The sequence below is a fragment of the Molossus molossus genome, unplaced genomic scaffold, assembly GCF_014108415.1.
Source record: "Molossus molossus isolate mMolMol1 unplaced genomic scaffold, mMolMol1.p scaffold_m16_p_4, whole genome shotgun sequence".
NCBI lineage: Eukaryota > Metazoa > Chordata > Mammalia > Chiroptera > Molossidae > Molossus > Molossus molossus.
The window spans coordinates 8,268,064-8,287,196 of record NW_023425377.1 but is presented as its reverse complement, the minus strand read 5'-3'; the positions used below and the strand labels follow the sequence as shown (position 1 = coordinate 8,287,196).

Genomic DNA, 19,133 nt, shown 5'->3' with positions numbered 1-19,133 from the left:
ATGCCACCTTCTCCTACAACCCTCCAACTCTACCCTAGCTTTTAGAATAATAGATCAGTTCTGCCCGTTTTGAAGATTATAGAAACGGAATCGGGTGTGTGTTTCTGAGATTCATTCTGTTTCTGAGATTCATCATGTTGTTACATGTGGCAGTTTTTTGTGTTGTTCTTTTAATTTTTGATCTATTTTTTTTTTCTCGAGTTGACAAGCACTTGGCTTGTTTCCAGTTTGGGGCTATCAAAAATAGTGTTGCTATGAACATTCTTGAACCTGTCCTTTTGTGAGATGTATATCCAGAAGAGGAATGGCTGGGTCATGAGGCATGTGTATGTTCTGCCAAAGGGTTTTCCAGAATAACTGTATCAATGAGTCCCACAGAAGTCTATGATAAATATAGTTTGTTTCCCGTCATGACCAACACATTTTCAGTTTCAGCTATTCTGGTGGGTATGTGGTGTATGTTGGTTTGGTTGTATTTTACATTTCTCTAAAGACTAATGACACATTGAGCATCTTTTCAAATGATCATCAGTCATCTGGATGTCCTCTTTTATAAATTGCCAGCTCAAAAATCTTAACCATTTTTTTCTACTAGGTCATTTGTATGAGTTCTTTATATATTCTCAATATAAGCCCTTTGTCAGTTACATGCACCGCCAATATCTTCATCCACTTTGTAACATGCTTTTTCACTTACTTGATGTATTTTGATGGATAAAAGTTATTTTGAATGTAGTCCAAATTATGTTTTTGTTTTCCCTTTATTAATGCCTTCTGTATCTTGTTTAAGAAATATCAGCTACCCCAAACCATGATGATATTTTGTTGTTTTCTAAAAGTTATTTCATATTTCATGTGTAAATCTACAATCCACTTATAACTGATTTTGTGAATGGTATAATGTAGGGGCCAATTTCATTTTTTTTCCATATGCATATCCAATTTCTCTAGCTCAGTTTATTAAACAGATCATTCATTCCAAGCTGTTTCACAGTGCCACCTTTGTTACAAATCAAGTGTCCTTCCCTATCTGAGTCTTCAAGACTACCTTGGTTCTTCTTAGCCATTTACACTTCCATATAAATTTCAGGATCATCTTAACAATTTCTACAACAACCTATGAACATTTGGATGAGGATTTCACTGAACCTGTATATCAATTTGGAGAACACGGACATCTTTCAGATATTGGCCCAAGCCATGAACATAACGCATCTCTCTATACTCACATTTAAGTCATCTTTCATTTCTTCCAGTAATGTTTGTCATTTTCTGTGTCAATGTCTTACACATCTTTCAATAGATATATTCCTGGGAAGCTGATATTTTTTGATGTTACTGTAAACATCATTTAAAATTTTTTTCTAATTATTTATCACTGGTGTGTAGAAGTTCTCTTGATTTTTTTTTTTTTTTTTGGCTTGGTTTATTGATCTTGTGTCCAGTGGCCTTGGGGATTCGCTTAGGAATCCTGACAATTTATCTGTAGATTATTTATTATTTTCTCAATCATGTCATCTAAAAGTGATGGCATTTAAATTTCTTCTCATTTCAATCCTTACACCTGTTCTTTACCTTTCTTTTAAAAAATAGTCTCCTGAGGATATTTTTCTATTTATCTTCAGATAGAATGGGAGGATGGGAGAGAGAGAGAGAGAAACATCGATGTGAGAGGGACACATTGACTGGCTGCCTCCTACACGACCCTGACCAAGGTTGGGGACGAACTGAAACTGAGGCACGTGCCCTTGACTGGAATTGAACCTGAGACTCACTGGTCCGAGGGCCAATGCTCTAACCGCAGAGCCAAACTGGCCAGGGCCTTATCCTGGTTTGTCCTCCTCCCTCCTTCCCTTCCTTTGTTCTCCTGGTATCATTGCCAGAAACAGGGTTTCTAATGTAATGTGGACTGGAAGTCACGACGACAGGCATTTCGAAGGAGGGACATTTTCAATTTTCCACCATTAATTATAATGTTTGTTTCAGGTTTTATGTAAAAGAGGTTCCATTTTGTCTTTAAATTTTTAAATGCTTTTACATCACGAATTAGCATTGTATTAAATACTTTTTTTCTTCATTTATGGAGACGAAAAGTCTTCTCTCACTTAGTCTGTTAATGAGATGAATTACATTGTTATTTTTGAAATAATTAACGTTTAGTTCTTGTTCATGTCATAGCCACATGCATGAGAGCTGGGACCCAGGCTCCTGAGATGTTGTGCTTCTCCGTCCTGTGCGTTCCTGGAGTTCAGACAGGCGAGCCAGCACAGGGAAAGAGAGACGCGTGGTGAGTCATGGACAGCACAGTCCTCCCCTTCCGTGGGACTCCGACACGCAGTCACAGGCCCCACTTGTCTTCCAGCAGCTTCGAAAGCGTAGACTGTCTGTCCTATGCCAGTGTCTCTCCACCCCTTTGGCTGTTGAACACTTGTCCTCCGGTAGATTCCTTGAGGGGCGTGGGGGTCCCCAGGAACCATGAAGCCTGAGTGTTCATAAGAGTCTGCTGTCATTATACTTGAACATACGTATGGCTCCGCTTCACATTTTATTTCTCAAAAGTTTATTTCCTTAAAAAGTTATTCAATTGTATTCTGGCTTTGGTGAAAAAAAGTATGTTGGAAATCTGATTTTCTTTCCATTTTAAGTGTCTAACTCATGAATGCTTAAGGATTTTTCCCCCCTTTAAAGTCCAATAGTTTTATTAGACTGTGTTTTGGTTTGAAACCTTCAGGGTCTATTTTTCCAAGCATTCAGTGTCCTTTCAATATGTAACTTCAAATCATTTTAAATTTGAGGAAATTTTCATTACTATTAGTCTTGTTTTGTTCCATTGCTTTCGTTTTCGTCCTCAGAGACTCGTGTTATGTTAGAATTTCTTTGAGAGACTTCTAGATCTGTTATTTTCTCATAAATCCTTTTTACCTATTAATTTATTATTGATTTTTAAAATATACTACTTGCCATTTTCCATTTCTCTTAAAGCATTATCCATTACATTTACTTGCTCTTAAATTCCACCTAGATTAGTATGTATGGATGTATTTTTGGTGTAAAACAGCAACATTGATTTCACTCATGAATCTGTAATTTAAGCAGAGTTTGGCACAATTACTTTTTATTTAAAAAAAATAAACTTTCCATATTAGAATAGATTTAGATTTATATAAAAGTTGGAAGGTAGTGCAGAGTAATATCATATACCCTACGTCCAGTTTTCCCCATTATTAACATCTTATATCAGTATAGTACATTTGCCACAGCAAACCAATACTTTATTCAGGTTCCTTCAGTTTTTAACTTACACCTTTTTCTGTTTTAGGACGCCATCCAGGACCACTTTACATTTAGTCTCCGTATGCTCCTTTTGGCTATGACAGTTTGTGATTCTCCTGGTTTTTGATGACCTAGATTGTACTGAGGAAGACTATTGGGTGTTTTTTAGAATGTCCTTCAGTTGGGATCTATCTGATGTTTTTCTTTTTATTTAATCCTCACCCAAAGATATTTTTCCATTTATCTACGGATAGAATAGGAAGGAGGGAGGGAGAGGAAGAGAGTCGGGGAGAGAGAAAGAAACATCTACATGAGAGGGACACAGGACTGGTTGCCTCCCGCATGACCCTGACCAGGGCCAGGGATGAGCCACAAGTGCGGTATGTGTCCTTGACCGAAATTGGACCTGTGACTCTTTGGTCTGAGGGCTGATGCTCTAACTGATGCTCATACTGGCCAGGGCTCTGATTTTTTCTCATTAGACTGGGGTTATGGGTTTTTCAGATGAAGATCATGGATGTAAACTGCTATCATCATTACATCATATCAAAGATACATATTTTCAACATGATGTCACTTTTAATATTGACCTTCATCACCTGGCTGAGCTAGTGTGCACCCTATGTACTTACGATCCCCACCCTTCCCTTCCCTTCCCTTCCCACTCATGAAGGAAGTCGTCATGTGAGTCCAAACTTAAGGAGTGGGCACTATGCTCCACCTCCTTGAGGGCAGGAATCTACATGAACTACTTAGAATTCTTCGGCATAGGACATTTCTCATCTTTCCATTTATTTATTTATTCATTCAATCATTTATTTATATCAGGATGGACTCATGGATATTTATTTATACTTTGGTTATAATCCAATGTATTTCTTTTGTTGTCCAAATTGTTCCAGCTTTGGCCATTAGGAACTCTTTCAGTTTGCTCCGAAGTCCTCATAAGTGTGGGTTGTCTTTTTTTTGGGGGGGGCAGGGTGTTAATGGGGTTTTGTTTGATTTTTGTTTGTTTGATTTTTGAGCACTTTCTTTTTGGCACAACAGATCTCATGCCCCAGTCCTGGAATCAGCCAATCTCTCCAAGATGCCTTCATTTCTTGTTATTGAAGAATGGCATCAGAACCACAGTCTGGGCACTAGGCATGCTCATTGCTCCTGCCGTGTCATTGCTTCTAGGCCCTCTTGCTGACAGCCCAAGGCAATATTTGCTTGCACATAAAGCTATGTATATTCACATATCAGTAAATATTTATATGTATGTATCCATCTATATTAAGTGAAAGTATCATAAGTTAGGCTAAACATTTGTTCATACTGATATCCCCACCTCTAACTCATTACTACATAGATCTTATAGCTATCTCCATTGCTTGTCTGTACCCACCATTTCAACAGTGAGAAACCTGTCCCCACCATCCACCATCCATTGCTCAATTGCAATATACATGCACAGTGATTTCAGAACTGTTAACCTATACCCCTGTGGGAAACAACTGACCAACTATAGTACAGTACGCATGTGCTGTTCTTTTGCTTCTAGTCTCACAGCATCCACTCCATTCCAAATCTACCTCTTCCCTCATCATCTTCCAAGAGGTTGACTCATACAGTCATCACAGTAGGCATTCCATCTAGGGATCCTCCAATTTGCAAAAGGTTGAAAAAAATGGCATGCATTAAGGTTCACTCTTTGCATTGTAAAATGCACATGTCATGTCTCTACCATTTCAGTATTCTACAGCATAGTTTCACCATTCTGAAGCCCTCCTCTCCCATGCTTCACCTATTCAACACTCCACCCTTTCTTCTTCCCCAAACCCTTAGCAACCACTGATCTGGACTGTATGAGATTCTGTTTAGCTTTAACAAACTGCCGAACTGTCTTCCAAAATGGCTGTACTATTTTGCATTTTGCATTATTAAATAGCAATAAATGAGAGTTCCTGTTAGTCTGCTTCCTCCTCAGCAATTAGTAATGTCCGATTTTAGTGTTTTAGCCATTCTAATAGGTGTGCAGTGGTATTTCATTGTTTAATTTGCGTAACTCTAATGAAAAATGATGTTGAGAATTTCTTCATATGCTTATTTGCCATGTATATGTCTTCTTTGGTTGCTTGCTCAAATCTTTTGCCCATTTCTTTCCTTTGGGGGCTAGGGTGGTTTATTTTCTTACTGTTGAATTTTCTAAGTTCTCTGTATATTTTGTATGTAAGTCCTTTATCAGATGTGTTTTGCAAAAATTTCCTTCCAGTCTGTAGCTTGTCTTTTCAGTCTCCTAAAAGTGCCTTTTGCAAAGCAGAAGTTTTTAATTTTAATAAAGTTCAATGTATTGTTATTTTTTCTTTCATGGTTCATGCTTTTAGTGTTATATCAGAAAAACTCATCCCCAAATAAAGCGTTGTGTAGATGATTCTCTTATGTCTTCTTCCAGAAGTTTTATAGTTTACATTTAAGACTATGATCCATTTTTAATTTAAATTTGTATAGGAAGTAAGGTTTGTGTCTAAATTCAATGTTTTTTATTTTTACATATAAACATCAAATTGTCCCAGCATCATTCATTGAAAACACTATTCTTTCCCCTTTGAATTTTCTTTGTACCTCTGTTAAAAATCAGTTGACTAAATTTGAATGGGTCTATTTTTGGGCTCTCTATTCTGTTCCATTAATTTATATATTCATTATTTTACCAGTACCAAGCTGTCTTGATCACTGTAGGTTTATAGTAAGTCTGAAATTTGATAGTATAATTCTTCCAAGTTTATTCTTCTTCAGTATTATATCAGTAGTATTTATTTTGACATGATTTAATTTCTAAATTGTTTCTGGAGTTCTTCACCCTTCCTTTCAAATCCTACTTTTTTTCTAATCATCTAATTTTTGAATTTTTCAAATTCAGGTTTCATGTTGTTCTTTTATAGTTTATATGATCTTAAATCTGTAGAGCTCGTTTTGCACTATTCTATTATAGTTTTCATCTGTTTTGTAAATACCTCTTTCTTGCATGTTTTCCTTGTTTCTATGAAGATTATTATGTTTCTTATTTTTTAAAATTTTTGTTATAAAGAAACTTTGTATGAGCTTCGATCATAATCCTTTTGGTTGCTTTTGCCTTAAATAAAAGAAATTCCCTTTAGTTTTATGAGGGAGGGGTGGGAAGCGATGGCTTTTTTACCTTCAAGAGCCTAGAGCTCATTCTTGGGTTTTCTTGCAAACTAATGAAAAACATGACCTTGTATTTTCTAAATTATGACTCTTCTGGTAATTTCTAACACTTTCATCAAGAAGTTCTTTTCATTTCTACTATTTTTCTGTTCTGATCAACTACTCCCAGAAGTTTCTTATCAATGCTAGGCCTTTCTTTGAAAAAGAGCCTTGTATTTATTAGTTTGAAGAGTTTATAGGGCCCAGAACACTCCTAGTACTAACAGTCGTTATCACATCACCATTCCTTTGTATTTACCACGAACTGGATGTAATCAAACTCCCTTCCAATTTGGCAACTTTTCTCAGATTGACTGCCGTGTTTTCCAGTGAGTACATGCTGGTAATTTAAGTGACCTGTTCTCAGGGCCTAAAGAATTTCAGTTGCTTTCCCTCTGCTTTTCCCCACACAGGTGAGAGAACACAAGTCTTGTAACCATACATTGTTTGCCCCACCAGCTCACATTAGGGGCGGGGGGGGCGGGGGGTTCCTGGGACACTTGAACAACTGGTTTTATTATACTGCTGTCTGTGTCTTTGGGTTTGCTATCCTAGTTGCTCAGTATGTTTTTATTTGGGAAGAGGGATTTTCAAATATTAAACCAACATTGCTGTCTTCAAATAAGCCTAACTTGGTTGTAATACAACATTTTAATGCATCACCAAACTCATTTTGCTAATAATTAGTTAGGATATTTGTAAAAATATTTATAAAATATGTTGGTTTATATTTTTTTCTTGAAATGTCCTTATTTGGGTTTTGTTATAAAAGTTATGCTGTTCAAATAATAAATAGACATTCTTTTTATAGAATTTATATTAAATTGATAATTTATTTTGTAGAACTTATTGGCGAAGCCATCTGAGCCTAGATGTACTTAGTGGAACATTTTAATTAAAGATTTAATTTCTTGCCCTGACCGGTTTGGCTCAGTGGTTAGAGTGTCAACCTGAGGACCAAAGAGTCCTGGGTTTGATTCTGATCAAGGGCACGTATCTCAGTTGCAGTTTTATCCACGGCCCTGGTTGGGGTTGTGCAGGAGGCAACCAGTTGATGTGTTTCTTTCACATCGATGTCTCTCTCTCTCTCCCTGCCTCCCTCACTCCCTCTCTACCTGGACAAAAAAATAATAAATCAGTGGAAAAATATTTTCAGGTGAGGATTTAAAAAAAAAAAAAGATTTCTTTACTAGATATAGGACTATACAGACTTTCTCTTCCCTTTTGTTTCAGTTCTCATTTTCACTTAATCTTTAAAACAACTGAAACAAAGTTGTCCAAAATCTGCTCTGATTATCATTTCAATCTTGGTAAAATCTATAGTTATGTTCTACCTTCTATCTCTCATATTGGTAATTTAGTTTCATTTCTTTTTGATTTCTGATCAGACTTTTCAGTATTTATAATTTTATTATTTCAAGAATAAAAGTTTAACTTTTTAGAGTTTTTCTACTACATAAATATATATTTATATTTCATATACTTCTGTTCTTACTGATTTCCTTTCTTCTACTTTGTTCTTCCTCCAGCTTCTCAAGATAGATACTTTCATCAAGATTTTAGCTTTAGTTCTATTTATATATATATACACTACATATAATATTATTCAATGCACTGAATAATACAGCTAAAAAGCTATACATTTCCTTGTGAGCATGGCTTTGACTGTAATCCACACACTGTGATACACTGTATGTTTATTAACCATCAGAAATATATATCTTCAAAGTTGCACTGTGATATGTTCTCTGACTCAGAGGTTATTTAGAAGTATATTACTCAATATCAAATATTTTGAAATTTTCTATTTATCATTTTTTTTATTGACTTGAATATTTCTGTGGTGGTCAGAGAAAATAACCCATATGATTTCAATCCTCTGATATTTGTTGAGACCCGCTTTCTAGACCAGTATTTCATAAAAGTTCTATATGCACTTGAAAAGAATGTTTATTCTACAGTTGGTTGCTTTTGTCAATATTTGATTTGTGTGTGTCTTAATCCTTTATCATTATGACATATTCCTCTTTATCTCCAATAATGTTTCTTGTTTTAAAGTCTATTTTATCTATTATTAATAGAGCCACACCAGTTTTCATTTACTTCTTCACTTGTTAATAGCACATACATTGCATTTTCCTATTCTATAGCGCTGGTCTGTTTGGGGACAGACTGAACAATTAAAACCAGATTTACACCAGTCAGGATAATGTCACTCACACACACACACTCACTCCTCATCAACATAGAAAAGCCTTAGGTGAGGATGCCCACCCAGCTGTGCATACTGGTCAGCTGCCTATACTTTCATGATTTTTGAAGAGACCAGAACAGCTGTTTTATAAAATGTCCCACCTACAGGATTTGTTTCCTCTTAGATTCATTTACCTTATTGCTCTATCCTGCCCACTTTCTGGAAACCAGACGTGAGATCTCACTAAATTAGATTTAGGGTAAACATACTTAGCAATAATGCTACCTAGCCAGTGCCTTGAATTTTATATTTTGTCACATCAGGGATATGATAATTCTAGTCTCATAATATTGTTGGATGGATTAAATGAGGGGACGAATGTCAAGTGTCTAAGATGCTCTCCGACACATAATAGGTAAAGAGCAGAGTTTCTCAACCTTGGCACTATTAACATTTTGGACTCAATAATTCAATGCTGTGAGCATTGCCCTGTCCATTGTAGGGTGTTGAGCAACATTCCTGACCTCTACCCATTACATGCCAGTAGCATCCTCCAGTTGTAACAACCAAAAATGGCTCCAGACAATGTCAAGTGTCCTTTAGAAGGAAAAAAAAAATGGTACCAATTCAGAACCACTGGCATAAGACAAAAACTGATATAAAAAAAAGTATTTGATAAATATTTCATAAGCACTTACTATCACACCTTGCACGAGGCTTTGAGATTAAGAGCTGAATGGAACATGATTGCTGACCTCAACATACTCATAGTTTTAGGGAAAGACAATCAGGCAGATGGGGAAATTCAAATAATTTAATTTATTGTGATTAACTTAGCATTAATTTAATTAATGGCAATTACATTATTTTAATTTATTGTGATGAGTGCTGTGATAGAAGCAATCACGTGCTACGAGAGGAACGGCACCTCACTCAGTCTGAACAGGGACTCTTCCACGGAGGGCAGCAACTTCTGAACTGAGGCCTACGGAACAGAATTGTCTCCCCTCTCCCATCAAGGCTCAAGGGAGCAAACCAATAATGACTGTTGGGAATGAAAACAAACATTCAAGAAATAAATGATCAAAGCCCATGTGATTTCCAGCCTGTGTTTCAATATGACCAGTAAAGATGAACTTACTACCAAATGTACAGACACAGACCAGGTGACCCAGGAGAGCTAGAGACGGCACAATCAGCCATTTACTTCTTCAGTTGTTAGTAGCAATGACGTTGTATCTTCCCATTCTATAGCTCTCAGTCTGTTTGGGGACAGACCGAATAACTAGAACCAGACTAACACCAGTCAGGATAATGTCTCTCTCACACACACACACACAATCCTCGTTGACACAGAAAGGCCTTAGACGACAGTGCCTACCCAGCTGTGCATACTAGTCTGCTGCCTATACTTCCATTCTTCTTCCTGAACAAAGTGCTTTTTCAGCTTGCAATGTAAGTCAGAGACTGGTTAACTGTTCAGTAAACCTTTCTTCTCTAGTTCCTGGGCATATCACTCAACTATCTCTTCCCAACCTCCACTGAGCTCTATCTAGCCCAATGTATGTAAAAGTGGAAGTGACATGTCCTCCTCCCGGGTCTTGCCCATGAAAACATCCTATGTGCAATCTTTCATGCTGTTTTTCCTTCCACTGGCTTGATGCCCACCAACACTGGTACCTTAAGAGGCAAGATTTAAAGATGGCAGAGCTGAGTAGTGGAGGAAACCCATGTTCCCGAGAAGCCCCTTGGAGAGAGGGGCCCAGCACCCAGGAATGTCCTGACAGTCCTGCGTCTGATGTGAATGAGAAGTACATTTCCACTGAGTTAAGCCATGAGATTTGAGGGTTTATCGAGTACAGCAGCTAAGCCTAACCCTCCTAATAAGCCCAAGTAGAGAAAGAGACAGGTTTACGCTGCAGTGGTAACCCCTCTGTCCCCCCGATAGTCACGGTCTTTCAGCCATGATCACCAAGCCAAAGAGAAGTGCCGCTGCCGGGACATTCACTGAGATCCCTGGAGTGGAATGGGTATGTGGGAGGCTGTTTGAGGGCCATTGCTAAAGCTCACACTTCATCTAATGTCTGCAGCACAGGAGGAGGAAAGGATGTGGGCTTTGATGTTGGACAGATGTGGCTTTGAATCTTGGCTCCCCCCTGACAATTCTTTGGCTTCATTCTCTCTAGGCCTCTGTTTCTTTATCTGCAAAATGAGAGTAATAACACCTCGCAGGAATTTTGTGGGGATAAAATAACAGCATATAAAACACTGGCACAGTTCCTAGCATGTCAAAGGTACACAATTAGTTCCCTTCCGACAACCATGAAATTAATGAATTGGAAATTTGTTTACCCTTCTAATCAGAGGCCTAAGCAAGAGGTGGCCTTTTCACTAAAGACCATATATTTATCCTTCCATAGAAATGTTGACTATTTCACAGAAAGAAACCAGGTCCAACAAATACTTGTGTTTTTAACTCGGTCTAAATAAGAAGACTTTAAATTTTAAAAAACTTGAAAATAAAAGCATAAACAGAGGCAACATTCATTACTTTTACAACTATTTTCCCTTATAAGAAATCAATGTCCTATTTTAAAACCACCAGCAGCAGAACATACGCTAATGTTTGACCCCGAGGAAGAGAAATAAATGAGACAATTTACCCAACAGAGTGGGGAGTGATGGATTTTGCTGGGTAACACCCCATCCCATCCCCTGTTGTCCCAGATGTAATGACCACAAAGCTAACACGTGGGTGGCAGGCTTGACCTTACCCAAGCCCATCTCTGTGGATGAGACTTGACACCGGGACAGGTAGATATGGAACGCCCTTCTGGGTGCGCTGGCAGAGTTGTGAGTTGCTACAGCCCCCTGTGCCCGACTGCAGGAGGCGGCTGAGATGTCAGGCCAGCCAGGATGCAGAAAGAAGCATGGAAGAGAGCCACCCACCAGCATGACTAAGTGCTCTTGGGGACAATCCCTGCTCAGAGGGCAGAAAGCAAATATCCAGATGTTATGAGCTGCCAGAGGTGATTAACTGAAGAAAGGTGAAGCTGCCCACTTAACCATCTGAGCAGCTCCCCGCATCAAAGTGACCCCAGACTTTTCTGCAAAAGCATTCATCAACAAAACAAATGGAGGCTCCATCCATCTCCCATCTTCTCCCTTTCCCTCCCGCCCTCTGATAAAGTCAGAACAGCGGCCTATTTTTAAACCACTGGCACTGTGTTCTGTCGTGAAAACGTGTGAGCCCGACACAGGCTGATGCGCCCTCAGAGACACGGGCACTCCAAAGGCTTTGCCCACTTGCTGTCCTTCCTCTCCTGTGAGGATGGGGCAGGGGGCGCAGGGGGAGGAGAGGGTCTGGTGACGAGGGAGCATACTACCGTGCGGAGGAGCAGGGTTATCTGACGCTGGTTTCCACGACAGGGAACTAACCATGGGCTTCCTTCCTCCCCACAAGTGAGGGCTGAGGCCTGGGCCAGAACCAACCCCACATAACGAGAGAGAGCTCAAGGCTGAAAAGAAAAACAAACCCCAGATGCCCGTTCTAGCATCTTTTAAAGAAAAAGTGTTTATGTGAATCTCAGTGTCTCTGTAACGTGCATCTGATGTGCTTTAAATATAATAGCAAACATTTTATTTAACATTGGAGACTTTATTTTTTAAGCCAGGTTGCATTGAAGCCAAAAAAAAAAAAAAGACTTTCAAGAAGGGAGGTTGTTCTGTACTTACAATCGCTCCAGCTGTTTCAGATCCTGGAAGGCGCCTCTCTCGATGATGCTGACCTGGTTGTCTTCCAGATGCCTAGAACCACAGAGGCAGCAAGAGTCAAGGACAAGAGGGGCTCAGAGATCCTCATGCTAGGCTTCAGGCTGTGCAGACGTGGTCATTAAGACCCCCCATGACCCCTGCCCCCACCCCCAAGCTGGGACCAGAATGGTTGGACCAGGATGGTGGGACAAGCTAATTCACATCCCAGCTCGGTGTCACGGTAACCAGGGTTTCGCCGCCTGCACACTTCTACCTGACAGATTGGTTTCCATGCCTCTATTTTAAGAATGTTCTCAGCAAATGTCCCCCCAAGCACTGTAGGATGTTGCACAGAAAAGGAAGAGGTAAAAGCTGCTTCTTATAAAAACTACACGTATCATCAGCATCTCTTCCCTCAGAGCTACCTCCCTCAAGGACTCACAAATACTTCGTCGGAAGGGGCCTTCTCTGCTCCCTCTGTCTCTGGGTCATCTAGCAGAAAGGGTGAAGCTACTGTTGGACAACTGCCTGTGATGAAGGAAAACCAGCCAGGTGCCAGGAACTCTCCTTGCCAGTGCCTGCCTATGCCCACATGAGGGTGACGGGCACAAAAGCTAGGGCTCTCCAGCCGCGGGCTCTGCTGACCTCCAAAGCCTTCGATGCAGGCAGGTGATTAAAAACTAAACACTCTACTTAAAGTGAGTTTGGTTCGTGCATGTAGCATATCCTAAGAATTGAGCATACAATGAAACATTTGTTTCCCTAATTTAAAAAAAATAAATGGCAGCTTAAAATGGATTAGCTGGATGGTCGGGAAGGGAAGCAATGAAACTGCATAGTTTCCATCCAGGGCCGGTGGCCGAATGGGACTCGGTGGAGACTGCGGTGTGCTTCTCCGGAGGGGGCAGCTGGGGAAGGGCCGGGGGTCCCTCTGGAACAGGTAAGAGGAGCGGCACCCTGCAGCACCCGAAGGCAGGCAGAAGGCAGAGCAGCCTCGAGGAGGCTTAGCTCTCCACTCAGGACTCCTTCCGTGACAGCCCTCCGAGCCCTCCACCCCTGACACCTCTGAGACGGTGCATACCCCACCCCCCGTACTTCTTAAGCTTAACACTTGGGCCCCTGTGTTTATTTTCAAGTCCGCGTTCCCTACTATACACGAGTACCAGGAGGGTAAGAACTTCTGTTCATCATTATACTTCCAGCCCTCACACATTTGCCTAGACAGCAGCTGCTAAATAAAGGCTTATTGAATGGACGAAAACTGAAGAGGGCTTTGGGCCACAGCGCATACTGATTTTACATCAAGGAAAAGTCTAGTCTAGGTCATATGAAGTTTCTCACTTAGACTCTCAGAATGAAGGGGGTATTTTGGGCTCAGTAATATTTCTAATTTTTGTGAATTTGTTGCAAACAACTAAAAATCATGATCTCTCTCTCTCTGTTAGCATTCCAAGGCCTTCGTTGCCATATGGCAGGGTGGAAAAGGAAGAGAAGGGAAGGAAAAGAACATTTATTAAACATCTAATTATACCCCATATCTTGGGCTAAATAATTTACATCCTTTACTTCATTTTCATCTCCACTGAGATTTTTTTTTTTTTTCCTGAGAGAGAGAGAGAGAGAGAGAGAGAGAGAAACTTCTTTTAAGAACTCAGCTGTCCCATTTCCAAATATCAGTAATTGGCCAGAGGTGAGTACAGGCCAGGCAAGGCGTACGGCTCCCCAGTTTGCCAGGGTCCTCATCCATTCTGATTCACACATTCATGTTACTTCTGGTCTGTATAGGCTGGCCTCTTAGAGGCTCCTCACTTATATGTATGGCCACCATGAAGCAGAGAAATGAAGAGACTTGTCCAAGGAAAAATTATTTGTGCATAGTCACACAGCTAGCTAGGGAGGACTCTAACTCCCACTGTGGTGTGCTCGCCAGGTTTAATTTAGAACCTCTTTCCTGCCTCTGCCCAGCTGACGGTGTGACCTGGAGCTATCTGGTCAACCTCTTTAAGACTCACGCTCTTCATCTGTAAAACAGAAAAAATAAATCGATATAAACATCTCATCAGTGAGCCCTGGACAGTGTGGTTTGGTTGGCTGGAGCTGGGGCAGCATCCTGTACACCGAAAAGCAGTGGGTTTGATTTCCCAGTCAGAGCACATACCCAGGCTGCAGGTTAGATCCCCAGTTGGGCTGTATATAGAAGGCAACTTGTCTATGCTTCTCTCTTACATCAATGTTTCTCTCTCTCAAATCAATAAAAACATATCATCAGGTGAGGATTAAAAAAAAAATCTCCTAAGTGGAGATGAAAATGAAGGATGTAAATTATTTAGCCCAAGATCTGGGATATAATTAGATGTTTAATAAATGTTCTTTTCCTTCCCTTCTCTTCCTTTTCCACCCTGCCATATGGCAACGAAGGCCTTGGAATGCTAACAGACTAACACCAACACATCTTGCTAAACAGAGATCCAGTTCAATATTAGTGACGGGTGGTTTGTTCAGCTGGGTTTTCACCATCAATCAATCCATCATAGAGCTTGTTGTCATTATTTCCCAATTATAACAAGGAGCAACATAGCGGGGCTGAGTGTCACATCCCCTTTGGGTTCTGAAGGCGTCAAACTCCAACCTCCTATGATGAACCTCTTAGTTCTGTACTAATTAATCTAACACTGCTGGCTTCTTTCTGAAAGGAGAGTAGAAAAATGCACCTACATCTGTGGAGACATCTGCCCCTTCCCCACTTTGTCGAGGCCCAGAAAGCTAACTTTTATTGACTTCACCACTCAGTAGCTTCCTGGACTCTGGCTTCCTGTTGGGTTCAGCTGGTGGGAGTCCCTAGCAGGCGCCTGGAGGGCGGAAGGACAGTGGGTGAGGTTGGGAGATTAATTCCCAGCTACCTGTCTGTCGACTCCCCTCAGGTTGATTCTCTCTCTCTACCTAAGACCACAGATTGGTTAGGCGGTCCCTGCCTTTGGTAGGGTAACCACTTCCCCCCACTGCTCTTCCGAGCCTAGAGACCTGTTGCCACCAGCCTCAGGGAACTATACCACCTCTTCGTGCCCACACCTTCGCAAATAATTTCTTATTTAGCTCTTTTCATTTGTCCTGTGTGAGTATCATCTCTTTCCTGCCGGGATTCTGAATGATAGGGTACCCAGGGCCCCTTCCTACATCTGTCAGAATCCAGCCTAATACCTGGCACTTAAAAGCTCAACAAATAATCAAGAATGATCAATAATAGATGAACCAATACATCAGTGAGCTGTGAACCTCCCACCCACACTTCTAGGATGAGAGGAAGTTCAGGAGCTTGTGCTGCTGCTGCTGCTAACACTCTCCTTTTATCAACCAGATGCAGGAGGTCAGGGCATCCAGGAAGGGCTGGAGCGTCCGTGGCTTGAGTCTGTTCTGAGTTAGAAGGACACAGACTGTGTTCATTATCAGCACTGTAATTATTTTAGTGTTAATATTGGATCAGAACCTGAAACCGCCCCCATGTGATGATGGCTGGGTAGAGTTTAGCTCTTTTATTAACCCCATTTGGGATAAAGCTGTTCCCCCAGAGTTCCTGCAACAGACTACTAAGAAAGGAGGCCTTCTACTCCTGCCCCATGGGAGAAAAGCTTGATAAGGGCAATTCTTACATCTTCTTTCTGAATGCACTTTATTTGGGAAAACTGCCTTTGGATGAAGTCAAAGTTCCCCAATCTCTATTTGATCTGCTTTTGCCCACTCGCCAGCACTGTGTTAATAATTCTGCTGGGAAACGGGTGGCAAGCTCAAACTCTTCAAGGCCATCGAGTGTTTTCTGGTTTCACTAGACACTGTAAATCAGAAACAGACCCAGGGAATGTGCCGAGGCCCGATGAAAGCTTTTCTAAGAGATAGTTGTTTAGGTTACTCTGCTAAAAAGAAAAGACGGAGGAAGAATACCGTTTATATGTCTGGATATTTTATTGGTGTTTGTGAGAAAGCAATCCAGCTACCCCACCTACCTGATTCTTTCATAGTAACAAAGGCTCTCTTGAATGGGACTGCCTTTGAGTTGATGAGAGAATGAAACATACTATATGAACAGAGTCTACAAAGTGGGGGAAGAAACAGGGCTTTGGCATTCCTTATCAAAATAAGAATGCACCAATTAATTGAAAACAAAAATCGGAAGAATGTACCAACAAACTGTAGTCAAAGGAATGTTGTAGACCATTCGGAGGATATTAATACAATCTTTTGTGATTATTTTAAACTTTCTATTTGCAGAGAGAAGATATGGAAATTGGAAGTTTTATTAGTCTTTCTGATGTAATGGTAAGAAAATCAAAGGGTTATTTTTGACTTTGTTAGAAAATGAATCAGTAGGTGAAATTTCTGACTTACATGAAAGGAAATCTTTCACAGATGCTGGGGGTTAGAAATGGGTAAAAAAAATGAGAGAGGCTAAATGTCTGTTCTTTAAGCTGGCAAAATGGCCTGCAGTCAGGTGTTTATTGCCTCTATCTTCTCAATAAAAATCACGCTGACAATGAGCCATTCTTGTCTCGATCTCAATTCTGAGCCACACACACCTGTCAGAGCTGCCAGTCATCTGACTGCTTAGAGCAAAAGAAAGACATGGCAGAGGGTGGGGTCTTCCTTCCGAGGAGGCGGGGAGGCCAGTACTGGCTGAAGACTAGACAGCACGTCGTGGGGAGAGCATCTGTCAGCTGGAGGTCCAGCACTGGGATCCCGGGGTCCTCACACACTGGTGCTCAGGGAAATCCAGGTAAGCTGGTTGCACATTAGCGGTGCATTTACAAAACACGTAGACTATTACCGTCTTGGTTTTCTCAACTTCCTATAATGCAAGGGGCACTGCATGGAGCAGGGAAAGCACATATCTGGGTTCCGATTCCTCCTCCCTCAGGTGCTTGCTACGTGGAGTTGGGACCACTTAGCCTATCGGAGGCCCAGAGCCTCTGTTTCCTCTGGGCATGTGGGGTTAATAACTGTGTAACAGAGAGTTTGGTCTGTGGAAGGAACCACATATATCTTAGTTATCATCATCACCGCCACCACTATAATTCTCAATCAGGAAAACAGTGTTATATAAGGAATACTTCACAAGCTGCAGTGAAAATAAACAGACTGTTTATGAAAATGTTAAAACCAAAAAGCATTACATGTGCAATTATGAGAGTTAGGCCTTTCATTTGATATGGGTTGGATTGTAGTTCCCCTCAAATTCATATGTTGATGCTCTAACCCCCCAGTGTATCAGAATTCAACCTTCTTTTGGAGATAAGGTCTTTACTGTAGGACTGGAGTTAAAATGAGGTCATCAGGATGGGCCCTAATCCAATATGACCAGTGTCCTCATAAAAAGGGGAAATTTAGACATACATGCATAGAGGAAAGACAGTGGGGAGAGACCCGAGGAGAAGACAACCATCTAAAAGCCAAGGAATTCCTGAGGCCACCAGAAGCTAGAAAAGAGGTATCAACCAGATCTTTCCTCACGCCTTGGTTTTGGACTCTGGTCTCTGCAACTGTGAGACAATAAACTTCTGTTATTAGCTCAGCCAATGTGGCTCACTGTTTGAGCATCAACCCTGCACCAAGAGGTTGCCAGTTCGATTCCTGGTTGGGGCACATAACCAGGTTGTGGGCCCAATCCCCAGTGCAGGACATGCAGGAGACAGCCAATCAATGTTCTTTCTCGTCGATATTTCTCTCTCTCTCTCCCTCTCCCTTCCTCTCTAAAACCAGTAAAAGAAAAAAAATATATTAGACAAAACAGCAATAAAAAACTTCTGTTATTTAAGCCATCCAGTTTGTGGTACTCTGTTACAGTAGCCCCAGAAAACTAACATGCTACTCATCCCTATTTTACGGATAAGAAAAGCGAGGCCCAGAGAGGTATAATGATTTCCCCAAGGTCACATGGGCTATTAATTCTGAGTCAGGACCAGAATCTGGTCCTTCTTGGCCCTAGAACAAGAATCATTGTGTTATAAAGGGCTATTGATAAAAAGAAAGAGGTGGTTTCAGATATGAAGACTTCAGCTGCTGTTTCTAGTAAGGGCATGCCAGCCAAGATCCCACGACAAACACACACCAAGGCAGTGGGCAAACTGTCCAGTCTGTGCTTCAGGTCTGGGAACTACACTTACGGGTCAAAATCTTAGTAAAGAGGGAAAAAGGGTTCCATTGCTTCTCTCTTATACCTCTGAGTGTCTGAGACATGTCAGTGGGCAAGACTTGGGCAGCTTAGACTTAGGGATGAGTGGTCAATATTTAGAAAGGAGACCTCGTATTCCTTGCTCCCCCATTCTGAAAATGCCCACCTCAATTTCTGCTACCTGTGTGTACAGCTGGGTGTTCAGCAAGGGCTCTGACCCTGTCTGACTCTCTCCCTCCCTTCTCTCCTCCCCTCCATTAAGCAACAAGATAAATAGCTTCTGTCCTGATTTCTCTGTTAATGCACATGCTGGAGAAGAAATTATAATCTCTTTGGAAGGGAAGCATGGTCGGTCAACCTGACATTGCTGTCATCCTGGAAGCCGGGCCTGTTGATTCATTCATGTGTGGCCGTCTGTTTTCCCTGTCACTGGCCTGACTTCTTCCATCAGTCTGGCCCAGCCAACAGCATCGAGATACAGAATGAGATACCCGTGAAAACCTGGACATGCAAATGAAGGGCTTTCTGCTGCAGAATGGTGAATTC

General features: G+C 41.0%; 1 protein-coding gene across 2 annotated transcripts in view; it reads right to left on the bottom strand.

Annotated features, from left to right (window-relative positions):
• SLIT3 (slit guidance ligand 3) overlaps positions 1–19,133 on the bottom strand; it is a 552,483-nt gene that overhangs the window by 490,524 nt on the left and 42,826 nt on the right. For both annotated transcript variants that reach the window (XM_036240296.1, XM_036240297.1), the window contains exon 3: positions 12,410–12,481. In XM_036240296.1, the coding sequence (XP_036096189.1) occupies positions 12,410–12,481 (72 nt within the window). The remainder of the gene's footprint in view (positions 1–12,409; positions 12,482–19,133) is intronic.